The sequence below is a fragment of the Paroedura picta genome, chromosome 3 (genome assembly GCF_049243985.1).
Source record: "Paroedura picta isolate Pp20150507F chromosome 3, Ppicta_v3.0, whole genome shotgun sequence".
Classification (NCBI taxonomy): domain Eukaryota; kingdom Metazoa; phylum Chordata; class Lepidosauria; order Squamata; family Gekkonidae; genus Paroedura; species Paroedura picta.
In genome coordinates this window covers 13,958,311-13,980,253 of record NC_135371.1, presented here as the reverse complement: position 1 = coordinate 13,980,253, position 21,943 = coordinate 13,958,311, and the positions used below count along the sequence as shown (strand labels likewise).

Genomic DNA, 21,943 nt, shown 5'->3' with positions numbered 1-21,943 from the left:
TCCAGGGCTGGAGATGGCAAGCCAGGTTTTTATAATGAATGGAATTGTAGGAAAATTTCCTGTTATGTTTAACAGTGAGGAACAAGAGTAGATAAGTGTTATCAAAGTTAATTGTTTAGTTTGACCTGGCAAGGAGTCCTTATCAGGACTGATGTTTGGCTGGGGAGGTGGAGAAACATTCCTGCCCAGAAATGTACTTTAATGTGTTGCCGAAGTCTTTCACAGCCAGAATCAACTAACTTTTGTAGTTTTCTCAAATTGTTGGGACGTGTTCTGGTAGTTGTTGCTCCTGACATTTCATCTACATCTGAAGATGTTGACCACAGATGCAGATGAGACATTAGAAGCAAAAACGACCATATATTTTAATCTGTTTTGTCAGGACTAAGAAAATTATGAAGTGCATGTGCGACATGTTGATACTGGGGCATGTTTCTGGAGAAAGTTGGGATGGAGGGGGGAGGAAATAACATGAATACGCATATGTATAAATACTGGTTGCATTTTGGATTTCGCAGGTTCTGTATGGTGATTTGGGCAGCTGCTGAATAAAGATCTTTTCTTGTAATATAATCTTATTGGTTCATCAATTAATTAAAATTAAGTTGATGATTTAGAGCGTTTCAGCACCAAGCCACGATCTAGAAATTTGATCATTAACCCAACCCAAAATGCTTTGCATTTCAACTCAGTGTGATTTAAAGGAGGGCTCCTTGCTGAGACTGCATGAAGCTATGTATACACTGCATGTTGGGATAGAAAAGAGCAAGAGCCCAGCAGCACCTTAAAGAGTAACCAAATTTGTAGTAGGGGAGGGTGACCAGATTTTAACATTGGTAAAGCGGGACACCATTGACTGGGTGGGTTCTTGATTAAAAATTTGGTCTATATGGAGCAACAAAAAGCTTCATAGAACACATAGAATGCAAAAATAGTATCGTAATATATATATTTTAATTTCAATGTAAGTACAATTTGCCAGGTTCCCCAAGACAGTGGTCCCCAACCTTTCTGAGGCTGGGGACCGGCAGGGCATCGGGCCGCGCCCGCGCGGACCGCGCCTGCAGGCCGCGCCCCCGCACGCTACGCCCGCACATCGGGCCGCACCTGCGGGCCGTGCCCGCACGGCCGCGCGGCCCGGCCCTGATTCCCTCTCCCCGTCCTCCCGCAGTAAGAAGCTTCCCGGGCCGCAAGCTGGGAAGTTTTTTACTGTGGGGGGAGGGGCGGGGAGAGGGAGCCGCGGCCCGGCGCCATGGCCTTCGCGGGCCAGCACCGGGCCGCGGCCCACAGGTTGGGGACCACTGCCCCAAGAGATCCCTCCAAAAGTGGGACAATCTGGTTACCTTATAGTAGGGGGATGATCTTTTGGAAAGCTCGTACCCTACTACAAATCTGGTTAGCCTTTAAGTTGCTACTGAACTCTTATTCTTTTCCATACCAACATACCCATTTTGATCTATTTGTATGTTAGTGGGATACCTGTAGTGTGATACACAAGGCAGTTTTATCATATGCATGATCAGTTATTAAATCAATGCTAATGTTTCCTCAACCTGACCCTAGATAGCTCAGGCCAGCTGTAACTTGCCATACTTCAAAAGTTTAGCAGAGTTGACCCCGGTTAGTATTTGGATGGGAAATGCCAAGGAAGCCCAGGGTTATTACACAGAAGCTGGAAAGGGAAAACCATTTCCAAACAATGTCTTGACAGTCTAGCATCTGTTCCTTCCCTAAGAAATAAAAAGCTTCAGACCACCCTTTGAATGGTCCTTTCTCCTTTGGAGGGGAGAGAGAGAGACAAAGGACAAAAGACTTGCAGTATTTCTGTCAGTTTATTTACAAATGTACAGGTTGAGCAAGAATTATAGGGCTAAAGTAGCACACACACCAGCTGAGAGTTCTTGATTCACAACTACACAACGCCCTCCAAAAATAGGACTCTCACTCAATCTCTTAGCAGCTATGCTTCAGCAAAAGATGTTTCGAGTTGAGACCCATCTGATAGCACCGAGAAACAGTTTGCACAAACCCAAAATCAGGTAATGTCTTTGATTTTTGTCTGCAAAGCCTTTACAGCAGCCTCCAAGGCCGTTGTGCAATCAATTCTGTAATGCAAAGCTTCAGAGAAGGAATAGCAAATACTGAAAGTTGTGTGAAATCTGCAAACCACACTTTCACCAACAGTTGGAAAGCAGGGGTTAGATCCACTGTCATTCCATTCGGACCCCAACATTGCACTGGTAGAATCACTTGCACAAGCAGTATTCCTTGCATGAGCAGGAGCCCTTGTGCAAGAGCAAATGGCCTAACCCAATTGGTAGTGGTTGATAGCTGGCACTTATCAAAGTGCAAAGGTACAAGGTCAAGAGATTATCTGTGGTGTTTCAAAAGAAAACTTTATTGGGGAGGGGGATATGCACAAACAGAATGACACCTTAGGATCCAAGGCATTTATTATTTCCTTTATTCAATCTCCTGTAGGCAGGCAAGGCAACAGCAAACATACCAGACGGTAACCTGTTTTTAAAAAATCTTTGTCATTGCCTCCAGCCCCTCAAAAATGGCCTTGGAATCTAGGATCAACGAGGGCGTCAAGAAACCCTAGGAGGAGGGGTATAGATGGATTTCACAAGGCCACATAACATATCCCAGACAGAGGGCAATGCCTTAAAGCGTCTCAAATTGCAGTGAAGATACCCTGATGACCCAGAGAACTACTGGAACAAATGGGGTAGAACATTTGTATTCAAAACCTGAGAATTTTCACATGGTGGCAAGGAGACAAGCAGGCTCAGTACTTGGAAGTTGACCAGAAATGTTCACTATTAACCCGTTAATAAAAGGTTCCTTTTGTGACAGTGGCCTTGGCAAGAACCTCTCTCTTTTTCTTTGATGCCCAATCCGAAACACACTTGGCAAAGTAGCTTCCTGCTGTACTTTGACGGACATTACATTTTATGTTGTTGAGATACCCATCGTTTTTCTTCATCACCATCATCTTCTCAATGTCAGAGGTAGAATGAACAGCCCTTTACTCCATAAAAACGTAAGAAGAGCCCTACTAGATCAAATCCCCCTTTACTGATGCTGCTTTAATGGGAAGAAGCAACATCCTCAAGACCTCAGAACAAGCTGGCCAAACTGCGTCTTCTCAGCCACAAGAATTCCCAAATTGCAAAGCAGAAATGTAGCACCCTATCAGTTAGGAAGGAAGACTGCATTCAAACTGATTGGCTCCTCCCTATCTTCTGGCAGGCATCAAAGTCCTGCATTTAGCACAAGACCTACACTGCAGCAGAATCAAGTGGAAACGGATCCGACTGCACATTAGATTGCTCTCCTGTGTAGAACATTCTGCAAATAACAAAAAAAGAGAAAGAAACAGCACAAGCAAAAATAGACCCTACCTGCCTGATACTTTAATTTTTGGCTATTAAGGAGGCAGTGTAATGTAGTGGGGTGGATCGGGAGCCTAAGGAGCTTTTCTCCAACTTAAGAGGCTTTTCCTCCAGTGGAAGAAAATGCTTCATTTGAAGGAAGGCTCTGCCCATTGAAAGAAGGGCTCAAGCTGGAGCAAAAAGCAAAGCTGGGGTAAGAACATAAGAACATTTTGTTCAGTGGGATGTAATGGGATGGTGAGGGGTGTTGGACCAGGACATGCAAAACCTACATTGTAATTATCATCCTGGCACAGGAGCTTTCTGGGTGACCGTGGGACACTTACTCTCTCAACCTCTTACCACAAAAGCAGAAGAGGGGAGAGAATAGGGTTGCCAGCTTTGGGTTAGGAAATCCCTAGAGCGTTGGGGGCAGAGCCTGAAGAAGGTGGGGCTTGGGAGGAGAGGTCCTTCACTGGAGTATAATGTCACTTTCCAAAGTGACAATTTTCTCCAGGGGAAGGGATCTCTGTCACCTGGAGGATCCGTTGTAATCCCCCAAGATCTCCAGCCACCATCTGGAGGCTGGCATCCTAGGAGAGAAGCATGCATGCCGCTCTGAGCTTCACTGGCAGTCTTCAAGCAAAGGTTGGATGCACACTTTTCTTGGATGCTTCAGGATGCTTCGGGCTGATCCTGCGTTGAGCAGGGGGTTGGACTAGATGGCCTGGATGGCCCCTTCTAACTATGATTCTATGAAGGGCAGGGGGGAAATGCACTAAAAGGGCAAATTATTCATTGGACAAGGCACACGTGGAATGCTATCATCTGCCGTCATCCTGCAACCCTCTGCCACTTCATTCTGATAAGTGAATACAAATCAGGCCCTAATGTGTGTAAAGAGGTGGAGATGGGGGAAAAGAGCACAACCACAGCTTTCTAACTAGACAAGAGCAGTCGTGTAACTCTCTGGAAGCCCTAAGTCGCCTCTCTCACCCACTGCCTTACAGAGGATTTAACATCTACTTGTGAAATGCCATTTCACAAAGCCCGGTAGCTGACGCCCACCACGCACTTGCCACAGTGCGCAGCCACCACGCCTGGCCTTTTCAAGCACGTAAGCCACCCCACATACTTTCGCCATGCAAACAGGCCCTCCGCTGTGGTTAGAAATGTCTGGGCCCGACAAGCAAGCCTTAATGTGCTGCGTATGTGAACATCGCCTCAGTACCTCCGCTAAGCAGCCCATCGTACTCAGGAGCAGAGTTTAACGTAGGTCATAGTGGAACAAACCGAGAAGAGCGGAAATACCCTCTCGGTGAAAGAGACATTGAACGTAAATATGTGTTGCATGTTCTCGGCATTGTAGAAAGACACCTCTTCTCCCTCATAGTCTAAGTAGATTCGGATTTTGTTGAGCTTCTCGGGCAGGAAAATCGGGGTCCTCTGAGGGGTCGTGACAGCCCAGTACCGGCCGCCATTTTGCTGCAAGGCCCAGATTCCCTCTTCGGGACAGAACTGGGTCAGTCCTTTCCTTCGCACCGATTCCTTGGCCACTCCAAAAGCCCAGCCGTCTGCAGACCCCACCTCCACCTCCCAGTAATGCCTCCCGGTCTTGAATCCCTCCGTGGCCAGGACGCGGGAGTTGGTGTCAAAGCGTTTCGGGTTGTCGGGCAAGTCTTGCTTCCGGCATCCCATCCTCACGTTCTTGAGGTCGGCCGAGAGGATGAGGAGGTGGTTGGCTGTCTCGGGGTCCAGGAGGAGGTCTTCTAATAAGCAGGACAATAGTGTTCAGAACAAGACAAATGCTGTATCAAGCAACAACAAAGTAAAGCGGCAGCAATGACGGTTAGAACTCAAAACGATGGGTTTGATACATCCCTCCTCATGGATTGCTGCCCCAAACTCATCCAAAACCCACCCAGAGAGGAATTGTCCACTCCAAGGGTCAAATATGCAAGGTGGACCACTGGAGAGGTATACCTGATGCAAATCAGGTAAAGAAATTCAAAAATTTGGTGGAGAGCCAATTAGGGAGTCTGTTCAAATGCAGGAAAAGAGGCGACCAATAAGGATTGAGACATGTACACCAGGAACGACCCTCAGATGTAGTGTGATGGGAGGGGAACGTCCAATCCCCTTGAGGCTGGCTGAAGTGCTGCAACACTTCAGTGCATGCTCAACACTTCCCCCAAAAAACAGGAGAAAAATCAGAAAATCGATGAATGTGAACAGATGGAATGAGGGACGGGGTGGGAGGGGAGAACACATGTAAGAGTGAACTGATTGCACCAATTGTGTGAGCATTTGGATCACCATGACACCTATGAAAACCGGAAAGGCGGATGCAGACTAAAAAACGCCACAGAGAAATCTATGAAACTCAAAAACTTGCATTCTCCTCCATTAGCTGAAATTTGCCTTAATAAAAGCACCTTTTCCTTTTATGTGGCAATTGGCAAAATGATCATTACTTGGGTCAGGGAATGTGCTGAAAAACAAAGTGCTGAAATAAAGTATGTAAGAAATATTAATGAATGGTAGTTTAGTGAAAGGCCCTGTTTTAAAAATAACCTTTAAAAAAGCTCGTCACTGTTGTTGCTTAAGCCACATTCTTGGAATGCTGCAATCCTAACAAATTTAGGATTTGCACTGAAGGTTAATGTCCACGATCACTCTTATCGAGCTGCTAGGGAGGGCGGTGTGTAAATTAAATTAATAATAACAACAACACAAATGATAACAATAACAATAATTGGTTTGAAATAATTACCTTTCTCACCTTTCCCCAGTTCATCTCGAAGATTGTCTGAAAGAAAACGAAACTCGGTCAATGGAAGTCTGGATTAAAAGACACTTAAAAACGATTTAGTCCGAGCATTGTGTGTTACAGCCAACATTTCTCACAGGTCAGGCTATAGAATTATTTCCTGAAATTATGTTTTGCCTGAGTCCTGAAACCCGTGTCAAGAGAGTAATGAAAGGGAAGCTAAGGAGGGCGGGAGATACTGCCTTCCCAAATCAAAATGACTCTTCCGCAGGTACCTAAAATAATCCAACACCACCTAATTTTAGGCACTTGAGGAAGAGTCATGGCTCAATGGCAGCGCACCTTCCTTGCAAGCAGAAGTTCTCCGGTGCAATCTCCAAACCTCCAGTTAAAACCTCCCCCTTGTTCTCTGCCAGCCTCAGAGCGTCCATGCCGCAAGTCCACATGGCTGACTCTGGAGCCTGAGAATCACATTACATGTAAAGAGAGAGGTGCTGCTTTCCTTTACCTTTGAATTTCTTCAACACTCCCTTGAGGACCACAGTCTTCAGAGAGAAATTGGAGATGTGGCCTTTCATGTCAGAAGAAACAGGGATGGGCAGCAGACACTTAAGATCATCACTTCTAACAAGATTTTTTAAAAACAGAAAGGTTACCAAACTGCAGTATTGATGAGACAGAAGATTCTTATAATTCACCTCAGAACGTTTTCAGGTATGATGCTTAAAAACGACATTTGCGAGCATTTCTTTGAACAACTATTAATATGGAAGAATGGTAGCACAGGGGAGATGTTTGAAAGGCTGAGGAGGACCATTATATTTTTATTGTGAGGTGGAAAGAAAAGGTACTTTTAGCCTCCTGTATGAAATTACCCAAGCCAAATCAAAGACTATTTGGATATCCCACTAACTAGTAGGTGTTTCCTAGATTTCCATTCATTTTTTTTCATATGGAGATATAGATATACACACACAAGGGTACTGAGGGGGGAAAATGAAAATAGTAAGGCCAAATGACTATGAAATACAAAACAAGGTACTATTCGTGCTATGTAAACCACTCTGAGTCTTCGGGAGGGGGGTATATAAATATGAATGAATGAATGAATGAATGAATGAATGAATGAATGAATGAATGAATGAATGAATGAATGAAATCTGAGCTGCAGGTCCTGTACGATCTGAGCTTCGGGCCCTAGGTGAGCTTCCGGCTTTTCGCAAGGCCTGCAAAACGGAGCTCTTCCACCATGTCTAAAGGTTGAGGCCAGGGCAAAGAGAAGATCTGTGATCCCCCCCCCCCAAAGGAGGAGTAAGGAGGGGAAGTACTCCACCATGTTCTATCTATGGTGGCCAGCTGTTTTCCCTTGGTCCCCAGCGGGGGTAGGTGGGGGGTTGTTTTGCCGTGGTGTTCTTGTCAGATTATATTTTATTCACTGCTACGTGTTTTAGGGGAATTTTTAGGGTATTGTTATTTACGGTATTTATTTTATCTTGTAACCCGCCATGATCCAGCTCTACCAAGAGTGGCAGACAAATAATAATAATAATAATAATAATAATAATAATAATAATAATAATAATAATAATAATAATAATAATAACAACTATTATTATTTAATGCAAAACTCAGATGTGTGTGTGCGGTGCAAAGAGAACTGGATACAAATTCCGGTTGACCTAAAGCTTTCTGGGCAACCTTGGTACAGACATATCCTCTCAGTGTAAACTACCTCAGCTGTTTGCTGTCAAGATAAAATGGAGGAGAGAACTACGTTGGCACTACTTAAGCTCGCAGGAGGAGGGGTGGAATGAGAAAAGCAATAAGTAAATAAATATATAGCAGAATTAGCCTCTTTTGTAAGTGGCGGGCCCTGGCTCATTTGAAACTTCTGAGGAAAATAGGCTTGGAGTTGTCTGAAGAAATGAGCTCTGACTCATGGAAGCTCTTGCTGGAATAAATGTAGCTAGTCTTTAAGGTGCTGGTGGGCGTCTGTTTTTAATTTTGCCTCGGCTACCTTTCTGGAAGTGTCACTCAGAGCAAAGACCTTGAGCCAGGCTGAATTTGATACCACAGAAACAATGTAGTCTTCCTCCCCATCTCACCCCTGACACCAGGAGCATATGTTCTGCAGACTTCAGCTGAAGGTAATCGAATTGCCAGGGAGACAAGGAATAATATTCCCGCTTGCTGGAGAAGTCATAGGGAGCATGGGATTTCCGCTGACCTAAGGGAGATGAGCTACTCTCTGTAACATTCCTCAGTGACTGTATGTCTCTGAATGGCAGCCACTGACCTTTCAGCTGGTTCATGAGCAAAGAACTAGAGAAGGTGAGAACTCAGCTCCGTACCTGACAAGGGCACTTGTCACATCCTAGAGGAAAGAAAGAAAGAAAGAAAGAAAGAAAGAAAGAAAGAAAGAAAGAAAGAAAGAAAGAAAGAAAGAAAGAAAGAAAGAAAGAAAGAAAGAAAGTCTTAATTATATGTTCCATATTGGTATGACTAGAGTTACCAACCTCAAGGTGGGCCCTGAAGATCTCCCAGAATAACAATTGATCTCCAGGTGATAGCGATAATTTCCCTGGAGAAAATGGCTGCTTTAGAGGGTGGATTCAATAGCATTATGCACTTAAGGGACCGCCTCTACCCCTCAAAGAGCTTTACGCTTGGCCACTTCCAACTGCCTGGTGATCCCTGGCCCTAAGGAAACTCACTTGACCTCAACCAGGGCCACAGCTTTCCCATTCCCCACCTGGTGGAATGAGCTCTCAGGGGAGATCAAGACCCTGATGGAACTACAACAATTCCTCAGGGCCTGCAAAAGGAAGCTCTTCTGCCAGGTATTTGGTTGAGGTCGACAGAAAACCAATAACATCCACTGGGCCCTTGAACCTCCCTCCCATGAATCAAACACTCTGAACCAGCCAACCATGGGACTGTTAATATGTTGAGGTTATTCATTACTATTTGCTCTATTATTCGTGTTATTATTGTTATTCGTCTAACATGGTTACTGAGTTTACTGCATTGTTCCTGTTCCAATGTTTCATGCAAACCGCCCTGAGCCTCAGGGGAGGGTGGTATATAAATAAGTTAGTCAGTCAGTCAGTAATACCCACTGCCTCTCCCTACCCAGACTTCAACCCTGTCCCCCACAAATCTCTAAGGCAGGGGTAGTCAAACTGCGGCCCTCCAGATGTCCATGGACTACAATTCCCAGGAGCCCTTGCCAGCATTCGCCAGCGAATGCTGGCAAGGGCTCCTGGGAATTGTAGTCCATGGACATCTGGAGGGCCGCAGTTTGACTACCCCTGCTCTAAGGTATTTCCCAATCCAGAGTTGGCAACTCTACGTGCCTATTTCTTCTCCCTCCTGCCTCCCTTCTCCATCTTCCTTGATCTTCTGGATGGGGACCTATATTTTAAGATGGAAGCCAACAGGGTTGACCCAAGACATTGTGCCACCCTCCACCTTGCTGCACTGCAATGTAGTTACAAAGTATGACCCAGAATCTGTTGCAGCGTCATAGGAGATGCTGGGGCAGGCACAGCGCTTGCATTTTGCACAATATCCTTTCAGATGCAACAATGATGAAGATGACGATTTATTACCCATTGCTATCGCACAATTGGCACATTGCTGCTACAAGTGACACCTTTGGTTGCCTGTCCAGCAGTGAGCGTTCAACAACAGCCAATGCTTGAGCAGCCTGAGCCCAGATTCACTCATTCTGGCATATTGCAAACCAGGCACCAATTTGGCCTGATTTCTTAAGGGACCATAGAGACAGCCATAGTATAAGACAGCCACAGGGGGCCCAATCCAGGGTGGGGCTGTTGCATTGGGAAGGGTGTCTCCCCCACGGCCATTCTGGCACATGAAAAGATGCAGAGGGGCAGAACAAAGTAAAGTCCTTTCCAAATTCTCCCTTCCACAGGCATCACCCCCAAATCTCCCAGAATTTTACAGGCTGGAGTTGGCAAGCCTATGCAGGCCCTCAGAGAGGTGTAGTGGTTAAGAGCAGTGACCTCTAATCTGGAGAGCCAAGTTTGAGTCCCCATTCCTCCATCCCCTCCTTCTTCTCATGGCATCTTAAAATCCCCTTAAAATTGCAGTGTGTCTCTAGGGTGGACCCATGGATGCTGTCCCATCTCATTTGGCCCACAGCCTGGAGCTCTCAAGTGGAGCCTTCTCCAGAAAGGAATTTCACATCCTTTAAATAGGGCTAAGAAACCAGAGACTCCATGCCACGGAAACCTCAGGCGCAACTTGAGAGCAGTAAGGGGTAAAAAAAAAATCACACAAAAGAATGTCTTTTCTGCAAAGAAACATGCAGGTGAATGAAACGAAATCAGTTTGTTTAATCCTACACAATAAATGCAGGTTTGTCTGTTGATAAAAAGGTGCCCAGAGATGTAAAGTTTGCAGAACTAAAGCCACAGGAGAAACCCACCTTCCTTTTTTACCCAATAAAAAACCCAGGGAAGCCACGGCTTTGGTGGGGCGGAAGGGGAAGGGGGAGGGGGAGGGGGAGGGGGAGGGGGAGGGGGAGGGGGGAGGCTTCCCTGGGCCCGCAGAGTGCACCTATTGCCTCCCTGGGGCGCTGGGTGTGCTTGGCACCAAGGAGGGCTTTCAAAGCCTGTTCTTATCAACGGGCCTTGAAAACTAGTCTCCACATATTTCTACTCAACAAATGAGACTCGGGACCAGCACCTGCTTAAATTTAGGGTTAGATCAGACATTCAGCTATACTTTTAGGTGTTGAATGTAACATGATAATTACTCAACACACACATCAAGAAAAAACAAGTGTATGTTGTTCATTGATTATATGAGCATTCATTGTAACTTGTGAACAGGACTAAGTTATTAAAAAGCTACCGTAAAGACTGCAAAATACACTGCAGCTGTTCCTTTCCAGTCCATTGGGATTTAAAGCAGGGTTGCTGCTAGCTGCCTGTGAAAAAAATATACGTGTCCCTTTCATAGAGGATTAGTGGGATGTGATTCCCCCTCCAACGCCATGAAAAGCTGTTTTTGTTTTTTTGCAGAGAAGCCTCTATGAAAGGGACATGACATTTTTCTCCAGGTATTTATTTATTTGTTTATTTATTTAGATTTCTATACCGCCCATTTCTTTGCAGCTCGGGGAGGTTTACATTGAACATTATATGAATGTTGGCAACCCTGACTCAAAGCCAAACCAAGATGGATTTTTGTTTCCCTACGGCCTAGTGTGGATCTGGCAAAGCTTCTAAGTGAGAGGGAAAAAATGTTCACAGTCAGAGTAGTTCAGCAGTGGAATAGGCTCCCCCTCACTGGCAGTCTTCAAGCAAAGGTTGGATATGCACATTTCTTGGACGCTTTAGGATGCTTAGGGCTGATCCTGCGTTGAGCAGGGGGTTGGACTAGATGGCCTGTATGGCCCCTTCCAACTCTATGATTCTATGAGAGAAGAGCATTTGTTCAAGAAAATGTGACCGGTGATGCTCAGTAATCATGCACAGATATGTACATCATGCAGTTCATCAGGGATTCATGCACAGTGAGTGTCCTACCTTGAGGAATTCAAGCACTGGCTCTTGGATCTTCTCCTCCAGGTCAGAAATGAGCTTGTTGAGGAGGGAGATCTCCTTGGAGAGCTCTGTGATGTTCTCGTTCTGCCTCTTGGTGATGCCCTTCTCCATCTTGTCCAGCTGTCCCAGGAGAAGCTGCTCCTGCTCATACAGGAACTGACGCAGCCCCTCAAATTCAGAGATCACTTTCTGCCTCTCAATCTCTATGGTTTTCTTCAAAAGAAACCAACAGTTAGCCCTTTCAGGGACAGCTGGTTATTATAAAATCAGAGTCCAGTAGCACCTTTAAGACCAACAACGATTTAATCAAGGTGTGAGCTTTCGAGTGCAAGCACCCTTCTCAGACTATGATCTTCTTACATGACAGGGAATATATAGCAAAAATCAGTTCTGTTACATCTGTGTTATTGTATGCAATTTTCCTATGTGTATTTATGTAATGATGTATGTTTATGCAATTTTTAAAAGATTGCAGCCGGGGAGGGGGGCAGCAGCAGCAGCTCCGATCCCTAAGTAATGTTGAAACTTTATCTCCTGATGTCAGCCTAAAGAAAAAGCTTCAGAATGCACTGCATCTTTGCATTCAGATGTTGGGTGAAAGAGGCAGATGCCATTTACTTCATAGTACGAAACATATAGGTTTGCCAACTGCCCACAAGGGGTGGTGGTCCTGTCTCTTTAATAGAGACTTAATTTACCAAGTGGTGATATTTTCCCCCATGCCATAAAAATATTCAGGTGCCCTAATGCTGATTCACCAGGTCAAAATAGCCCTCAAGCCATATTTATTTGGTATAATTTTTATCCCACTCTTCTACAAAAGAGCTTGGGGCAGCATACATCATAATCTTCTCCTCCATTTTTGTCCACAACACTCTTGAGAGGTAGGTTAGGCTCAAAGAGAGGGATTGGTCTATGATGACCCATCTGAGCCCTTGAAAATGTTTGTATTTTAACAGCTCTAGGTAGGCATCAAAAACCATGACCGCAAGGTTACTAATGGGGCTGCATTTGAGTTGATGAACCACATGGAGGGAGAGCTCGCTTGCTCCTCAGCACCATAAACACAAACGTATATTCATTACACAGATCTCTGTGTTTTAATGCCTCGCTGTCCTTTTTCACTTTATCTACTACATGGCACCCGGACAATTTAACACAGGAGACATGGTGCTTTTCTGGAGACATGGTGCTAGAGAAAAGCATTACCCGATGAATAAAATTGAACAAGCACATTCTAGTAGAGTTTCACACAGTAAAAAAAACAAAAACAAAAACTGAAAACCAAGACAAAACATAACCATTAGGGACAGGAGGAGAACTCAGGCTGATGAATAAGAAAGCAGCAAAAGGAAAACTGCCCTTTGTTTTTAACTCTCCACATTTTTCAACTTGCACATTTTTGTCAGTTCCCACTTTTGGGGTTTGTTGTACTTCTTTTAGAATGTTAATGGCAACCATTTTTTTGGGGTTTGTTATGATGTGTCAACATCAGCAATAATAACATTTGGCACAGGACTTCTGCTTAAATAAACCTAGGCGACAGATGGCAGCAGAGTGTAAGAAATCTAGGGAGTTGCAAAAAATCCAAACTACATACTGGCAATTTCCCTGAGTCCTCCTTCCTATTGCAGCCCCTCACCCCCACCATGCTCAAGGTCACTTAGCCCCCAACAGTAGCATCTTATAGAAATCAAGTGGGCTGAAGTAGGAGGGCGTAGCAGGACAGTTTCATTCTCCCATTAGAAGATTTTGTTTGGTTTGAATCTGATTTGGTGGAGCCTTTACAGTGCATTCCTTAAAAAAGCCACACTTTTCTAAGCCCACTGACTCCAGTGGATTTTAAAGGATGTAATTCCATACAGAACTGCACTATTAATTGCCTTTTCACTTACTGACCTTGACTTGACTGCATTTACAAATTTACCCTAAGGTCAGATCATCTTGAAGCAGTAGCATCGACTGAGGGCTCTCACCCAAATAAGTGAGCAGTCTGATGCTTCTGGGAAGCTGGGCACATTGAAGAATTATGGCTTCAGCGTTTGTCCCCAGTTTCCAGTAATCTTAACAATGAAGGGCCATTCTAAACTTTTACCCCTAACAGACCTGCACTCTAGAACAGTGGTCCCCAACCTTTCTGAGGCTGGGGACCGGCAGGGCAACTGCCCCGCCCGCGCATCGTGCATGCGTGGGCCGGGGCTGCGCATCGTGCATGCGCCATGCACGGCCAAAATCGTGCATGTGCAGCACTTTCATGCATGCATGCATGTGCAAAAGTGCAGCCCATGCACGATTTCGGCCACGCATGGCGCATGTGTGGCTGCGCATGCGCAGTGCGCGGCACGGCCCTGATTCCCTCTCCCTGCCCTCCCGCAGTAAGAAGCTTCCCGGGCCGCAAGCTTGCGGCCTGGGAAGTTTTTTACTGCGGGGTGTGGCGGGGAGAGGGAGTCGCGGCCCGGCACCGGGCCGCAGCCTGCAGGTTGGGGACCACTCCTCTAGATTATGAAGAGAAAGTCTTTATACTCTGCTTTTCTCTACCTGAAGGAGTCTCTCTCTCTCTCTCTCTCTCTCTTACCACTTCCATATATCATGGGACAGGGCTGTTTTCCCCCTCCAGTTTGCTAGCAGTCCAGTCTGTAACAGCTTGATGTGGCAGTATTAACATGTATTAACAAGTGATGATACTTACCCTCATACTTCATTTGCGGATTACTATTGGTGTTACAAAACATGAGGTTTGGGTACTGGAAAGAATGCACCAGTCTTCTGTAAACTAAAAAAGTCAGTGAACACTCAAAGAAATTGTACTGGAGTGTTTGGGAATCACTGGAACAAAAGCCTGTCGACATAAGACTTAAGTAACTTGAAAACTTAAGAGACTCTCATTAGTCTGAAATGTATAGCACCGCTAAGCCTTTTAAACAGTGCTATGAACAGAACAAGACCAGATCCAGGCCTGTATTTTTTTTCCTGGCCAGCCATTACCCACAATAACCATGAGGCTGCATTCAGGCAGTTCATTGTATGCCAGTTTGATTGATCTCCAGTTTCTTGTGAGTCTGGATGCAGTCTGCCTATACTGGCCTACAATTTGTGTATCATAACAGACACCCACCAAAAGTTCTTGGCTTTTTTTGTCATCCTGTGTCTTGAATTCCAGAAGCTCTTGTCTCTCCTTTTTCAAAAAGTCCAAGCGGGCCTGTATTTGTTCCTAAATTCAAAAATAAAATTATAAACATGCATAGATATTTTATTAATATTTATAGTCCATCTTCCAGACAAGCATTAAACACACACACACACTCATGCAGGGGATTCCATCTTTCTCCCCCTCCCACTACTGACGCTGCCTCTGCCAACATCTTTCTTCACCCCTAACCTTCCCATCACCACAAACACCACCTCCACCTCCTCCTCCTCTCACCCCTCACACATGCACTTCTGCTAGTTTATTTTCATCTTTCTCACACTGCAGGCCATGTTCAGTGGAGCTGAGAGGCAACCTCAAAATTGGCAGCTGACATGACAAAGCGTTGCTAGATCTCTTAAACTACTTTAGTTTGAACATTTAAACATCTCCCTTGCACTTCTTTAACTTTTCAGATTTTTCTGCAAAGGGAAATCCCCCTTATGTGAACATGGCCCCATTCTCCAGATTTTTGTTTTGATCTGCACTTGAGTCATGTTTAGTTTTCAGAATTAGATATCGATATTGTTAATCTTGCTTGATTTCCAGGCATTTGAAGGCTGCATAGGAATAATCTTAGGCTGTCCCTAGCCCAGGGATCATAGATGGGGAGGGAAACCAAGTTCAGAAGGTTTGGTGGGACAGTAAAAGGAAAGCTTCACCAACAGGAGCTCTGCCAGGACATGACACAAGAGCCAGCATGTACAGGACAGAACTGCATTCAGAGGAGAGGGTAACTTGGGTGTTTCAGGACAGTTGTATACATATACTGAATATTATTATTGATTGATTACATTTCTAGCAAACCTGTCTTACATCACAGAAATAGAGAGGCAGAATTCCCAGGAGATCACCCAGTCCCTCTAACCATAACCTGGGTTATGGTCACTCAAGTTTCTACCATGTCTATAAATGCTACAAATGTGATGTCTTTGTTTCTCTGCAAGTTTGTGAAGTGAGACATGGAGTGCTTAAAAACTTTTGTGGCCCAGGAGAAATAAAACTACCTTGTGATTCCTGTACCTTAAAAAATGTCCAAAGAGAAAGTGAGAAAAAGGATGCAGCTGCTCCCCTTGCTCTGCTGCTCCACCTGACAACTCTGCTAGCTTGCAGGAGTGGGATTGGTTACCTACAGTGCTTAATTTCTAAAATTAGAGGTTACCAAGGCTCCGATTTGCTTGGGGATCATCCACTGCCTTGGAAGACCTTTCATGTAATCTCACACAAGTGGCTATGCTAACTACATGGAGGAAAAAAATCGTCTTGCCCCTTAAACATAGGCTTCATGTATGGGAACAGGTGGCTGAAACTATTCATGGAAAACAGAGGTTAATAACACTACCTGGAAAAACAAGCCTCTGCTATAAGGTAGAGGTATGATTTTTTTTTTTTGCAAGTCTTTGGAAACCCTAATTGGTAAGGGAGATGAACAGGACTTCAGACATTCTTCAGCATTTTGCACATGCCACAACTAAATGCAGCTACTATTTCTGAGACTAAATCCATGGCTAGGAGGTTTTGGAGGTGGAGGGTGGGGTTTGGGGAAGGAACATCCATAGGGCATAATCCCGTAGAGCGGTAGTCCCCAACCACCGGGCAGCAACCCGGTGCCGGGCCGCGAAGGTCCTGGCACTGGGCTGCGGCTTCCTCTCCCCGCCCCATCCCCGCAGTAAGAAACTTCCCAGGCTGCAAGCTTGCGGCCCGGCAAGCTTCTTACTGTGGGATGGGGGGAGAGGGAAGCAAGGCCGCGCACATGCAATGTACCATGAGCGGCCGAAAACGCGCATGCACACATGCGCGTTTTCAGCCGCGCTTGGCGCATGCGTGCATGCGCAGCCCGGCAATCGCCCTCCCTGCTGCCGCCAGTCCCCAGCCTGAAAAAGGTTGGGGACCACTGCCATAGAGCGGCAGCCCATGCGCGTTTGTGGCCCCACTAGGAGCGCAAACGCGCATGCACCACACTTTTGCACGTGCATGCACAAAAGTGCAGTGCATTCACATTTGTGGCCCCACCGGACGCAAACGCGCATGTGTGGACCTGCCTCGCATGCGCGTTTGCGCCGGCGGCCACGCTCCCCTCTCTTTCCCCCCGCCGCAGAAAGAAGCCTGCCGCTTTGGCAGCCAATTTGCTTGCGGCCTGGAAAGTTTCTCACTGCGGGGTGGGGGGTGGGGAGAGGGAGCTGTGGCCCAGTGCTGAGGCGCCGCAGCCCGTGGTTGGGGACTACTGCCGTAGATTCCACCTTCCAAAGCAGCCATTATTCTCCAGGATAAATTATCTGTGTCTAGATCAACTGTAATTGCAGGAGATCTCCGGCCACTACGTTGGCTAATTTGATCTCCTCTGGGAGCTCGTCTGACCAGGTGGGGGGAGGACAGAGAAGGCTCAGGGCCTGGTTGAGGTCACGTGGGCTTCCTTGGAGCCAGGGATCACTAGCCAGCTAGAGGTGACAGAGCACAAAGCTCTTTGAGGGGTGTAGGCAGACAGGCAGTCCCTCAGGTACACCCAGCCCACGTATGGCCTTGAAGGTGATTACCAGTTTAGAGAGTCATCAGGTCATTCAACATAAAGATTGGCAGCTGTGTTGACCAATTGCACCCTTTCCCCAGACTCTTATAGATAACTGGCCCTCTGCTCTTCAGCTCTGTAGATTCTTCATCAGCTGTAGATTCTATTTTAAGTAACTATCAACACTGATGATATGAACAGAAAGCACGGTGGGCTGCTCTCCAAAGAAACAGAGGTCAGCCTGGGATCTTATTCCACTTTGGGAAGTCTCCCTCCCAGAAATAGATCCGGAATTTGGTTACTTAGTTAACCTTTTGTGTGTATGGTGGGACTGCTGTTTTCACTCCGCCCCAAATAACACCCAAGCTTAAACAGAGATAAAACTCAAAATGCTACAGCTACCGTGTGCCAGCGGCTTGCTGGGCTGGCTTTTTTCTTATTATTTGCAGTAAAACACAAACAAACAAAATTCTTGGGAGAGAGTAAAAATGATGTTCTCTGCAATATCAAATGCTTTGTCTGCTCATCCCCACATACTATAAACGCAGCCACTGGCCATGCTGGGTCTCCACCCCCCACTTACAGATTAGGCAGCCAAATGCTAAACAGTATTCATTTTTGACATGCAGGAAGAAATGAATTGCACACAGTTGTTGCATAGCAAATGTGTGCTTGCCGTTGCGATGTGCCTTCTTTATATCTGTTTGCTATTTACTTCAAGGGCTTTCAAGTTGTATGTCTCCAGAGAACCCATTCTGTATCTGTCCACCTGCTAAAGAATCTCCTGGGCACTGCATCAAACTTGCTCTGTGCTGCTGCTGATTTTATTATGATGGTTATTTGGATTTTTATTTCATGCCACTCCCAGGAACCAGCTCGTGGCGGGTTACAACAGTAGTCCATCAACACTAAAACCCCATTAAAAACATTAAATATAGGACATAAATATACAAAAAAAAACATAAGAAATTAAACATGATGGTGTAACTCGTCTACCCTTCCCCCTAACACAACACCCAACAGGGGAGGTGAAAGGGAGCCTTAGCTAAACGCCATAGATCAGGGGTAGTCAACCTGTGGTCCTCCAGATGTCCATGGACATCTGGTCTTCCAGATGTCCATGGACATCTGGTCTTCCAGATGTCCATGTCCATGTGCTCATGGGAATTGTAGTCCATGGACATCTGGAGGACCACAGGTTGACTACCCCTGCCATAGATGATCAATGGGCGTAACTGCTTCTTAGATTATGGGGTGCCTTGTAGGGTTCATGCTCGGTGCATGTGAAGACCCAGCAGTTAATCTGGCCAGGATTCTTGGCCATCCCTGTTGACCCACAAGAATGTTGCCCTCACACAGTGTTCTCCTTGGCTGCATATTGAAGAGGACTGTAGAAGTGGTATGGATGCCAGCCTCCAGGTGGGAACTGGAGATGCCTTGGAATTATTCTTCTGGAGAAAATGGATGTTTTGGAGGGTGGATGACCTGGCATTGTACCTTACTGAGATCTCTGTTCTCCCCAGGCTCCATTCCCAAAGCTCCAGGAACTACCCAACCTGGATCTGACAATCCTATGCCCCTATCCCCCAAGAGTGGCCAGGGGGGGCCTGGCAAGCATAAGAAGTAGGCAATCTATATTTCAGGGAAGTTTGTCCACAGTTAAGGATTTTCTCATTGAGGAGCTCCTAAAAAGTATCAAAACCCTAGCATTACTCTTAGAATGTAGTCTGAAAATTACTTAGATGTAGACATGCCAGCCTCCAGGTGAGACCTGGAAATCCTCTGGAATTAATAGCTCATCTACATTTCCCCTGCAGAAAATGGATGTTTTGGAGGGCATTGCATTCCACTGAGGTCCCTCTGCTCCCCAGTCTCCATCCCCAAATCTCCAGGAGTTTCTTCACCTGGATATGGCAACCTTACCACCACCCCATCTCCTGCTAGTGGCCAGGAGGGATCTGTCAACCTTACTTAGATGAATGGTCCAGTTTCTACAGCAGTTACGTAGAATGTGCTGGGGGTGATGGTCTAGCTACCTTTCTAGGATGTATTCTTAAAAGAAGGTGCCTATATATTCATGGTATTTTGGACCATGGAGGTCTCCTCAGGCCACCTGCTGAGAAAATCAGTACTACAGACAGATGACAGATACCTTGTACTCCTGGGAAGCTTCTTCCACAGGCACCACAGCATGAGGCCTATGGTCCCGAGACCGGTCACACACCACACAGATTGTCTTCTGGTCGTCCTTGCAGTAGAGTTTCAGAGCCTCCTTGTGCTTCTCACACATCCCGTCCTCTTCAAAGCCCTTCACGCCTCGCAAGAGAAACTGGCTGATGATCTCTGCCATGTTGGCCAGCTGTCGGTTGGGTCTGAAGTTCCTATACTGGGTAATTTCCCTGCACTGAGGACAGGGGAAATCTCTGTCCAAGCTCTTCCAGCTCTTAGCGATGCAGGCCCGGCAGAAGTTGTGCCCACACTCGATGGAGACGGGGTCTTTGAAATACTCCAGGCAGACAGAGCAAGTGGCTTCATCTTGAAGGTTCCCCGGGAGGAACACAGCCGCCATGGCTCCTTCCTGGCAAGCAGGACTGTCTTCTTCTCCTTCTCCTCCTTTGACAGCATACAGGGAACGAATGCTTGGCACGAAACACAAGGCGGGTGTTCCCATGCCAGAAACCAGCTGGTGTTGCGAGGTCATCTCAGGAGTTTCTGGTTTCTTGCAACAAGTCAGTCAGTCACTGAACTGGATGGGAGCTGTTTTAGTTCAAGTCTGAACAACAAGCCTTGTTCAGGTTGGGGAAGAAGAACAGAAGTTTCCAGAGCCCATTGCATGAATAGAGGTATTTCATCATTCTCAGCAGGGCTGGTGGCAGGGATTCAGTTCTAACATTAGTGCAGGGAAAGCTCAGGCTGCCCAGAAAAGATGTTCCCCGTGACCTGGCAGACATCCCCTCGAGTCCCTGGTGGGTAGTCTGATAGTCAACAGGGAAAGGCACTCTGCATGTGCTCTAAAGCATAGGCCACAGAAGGTATTTAAGGAAACCCGTTCTGGAAGAAATCATACAGAAGCTAACTTACAAACTGTACCTCTTTGAATGACAAACGGACATTCTGAGATTACTGCACACTGCCCATTTTGTCTGGAATTGCAAATATTTAGAGAATCAAGTTGGCACTGCTGTCAAATCACCGCAACCGAGTATTCTCATTATTGTCCTCCCATGTCACCTGCCTCCCACGCTGATTTGTAGCCATAGTTTTGGCTTTGAACACAATCACAGTGCTAGCCTAGCCACCACGGGGAGCAAAAGTATTTTTCATGCACTTCAGCGGAGTTGGTGGCATGATTTGAAATTCCTCACTCCTTACCCTGCTGTGGTGACAAGAAAAATATTGTGCAACTAAAGTCCCTTCCCCCTAAGGTTGCCAAACCAGTGGGGAATGGGGGCATAGAATTGACAGCTCCAGATTGAGACACTGCTGGGAATTTATGGATGGAGCCTGAGGACAGAGACTGCAGTGAGGCACAGTATCACAGAATCCATCCTCCAAAGCATCCATTTTCTCAGGGGAAAGTGATCTCTAGTCTGGAGATAAGCTATGATTCGAGGGGCTCTCCAGGTTCCACCTGGAGGCTGGCATCCCTAAAGGTAAAGGTAAAGGTATCCCCTGTGCAAGCACCGAGTCATGTCTGACCCTTGGGGTGACGCCCTCTAGCGTTTTCTTGGCAGACTCAATACGGGGTGGTTTGCCAGTGCCTTCTCCAGTCATCACCGTTTACCCCCCAGCAAGCTGGGTACTCATTTTACCGACCTCGGAAGGATGGAAGGCTGAGTCAACCTTGAGCCGGCTGCTGGGATTGAACTCCCAACCTCATGGGCAGACAGATTCAGGCAGCATATCGCTGCCTTACCACTCTGCGCCACAAGAGGCTCTCTGGCATCCCTACTTTCCCCTTTTATCTTAAACCAGCCACTGCTTTAAGACCAGGTGGGGCAGGGAAAGCAGGAGTCTATATTATTTCCAAAGTGGCTTTCTCTTCCTGTCCCCACAACAGACACCCTGTGAGGTAGGTGGAGCTGTGAGAGGTCTAAGAAAACCACTCTGTAAGAACAGCTGTGACAGACCCAAGGTTGTCCAGCTGGCCGCATATGGCGTGGGGAATCAAATCCAGTTCTAAAGACTAGAATTTGTCACTCTTAATCACTACAGCCTTTTTCAACCTCTTAACTATGGAGGAATGCCTAAAATATTTTTCATGTAGAACCAAACAGCCCAACAGGAATTGTGTACGGCAAAGTTACTCCAAATAAGATATAACAAGGAGGGGAAAAAATTCCAAACAACATTGTTGTCAAATAGTTTCAGAACAGTAATCAACAGTGGCTGAAGAATGCAACAATCATCATCAAAGTTATAAATAATTATGATTGAAAAAGCCACTGGTTGGAGCTTGTTTTTCAGCTCAATGCTTTCTTCAGAGAATTCATCACACTGTCATTGAAGGCTCTTAAGTAGAATACC

General features: G+C 46.1%; 1 protein-coding gene across 2 annotated transcripts; it reads right to left on the bottom strand.

Moving 5' to 3' along the window:
• Nucleotides 1-1,874: 1,874 nt before the first annotated feature.
• Nucleotides 1,875-21,366, bottom strand: LOC143831586 (E3 ubiquitin-protein ligase TRIM7-like). Of its 2 annotated transcripts, none has more exons than XM_077324682.1 (7): nucleotides 19,569-21,366; nucleotides 14,839-14,934; nucleotides 11,706-11,936; nucleotides 8,499-8,521; nucleotides 6,656-6,768; nucleotides 6,151-6,186; nucleotides 1,875-5,146 (listed from the first exon to the last, which is right to left on the bottom strand). In XM_077324682.1, the coding sequence occupies exons 1-7, from the start codon at nucleotides 20,115-20,117 to the stop codon at nucleotides 4,632-4,634; spliced, it is 1,563 nt and encodes a 520-aa protein (XP_077180797.1). In that variant the 5' UTR covers nucleotides 20,118-21,366; the 3' UTR covers nucleotides 1,875-4,631. The 2 variants fall into 2 exon arrangements, with proteins under 2 accessions (XP_077180797.1, XP_077180796.1); XM_077324681.1 differs by having other exon boundaries at nucleotides 6,656-6,771; nucleotides 19,569-21,365.
• Nucleotides 21,367-21,943: the final 577 nt, after the last annotated feature.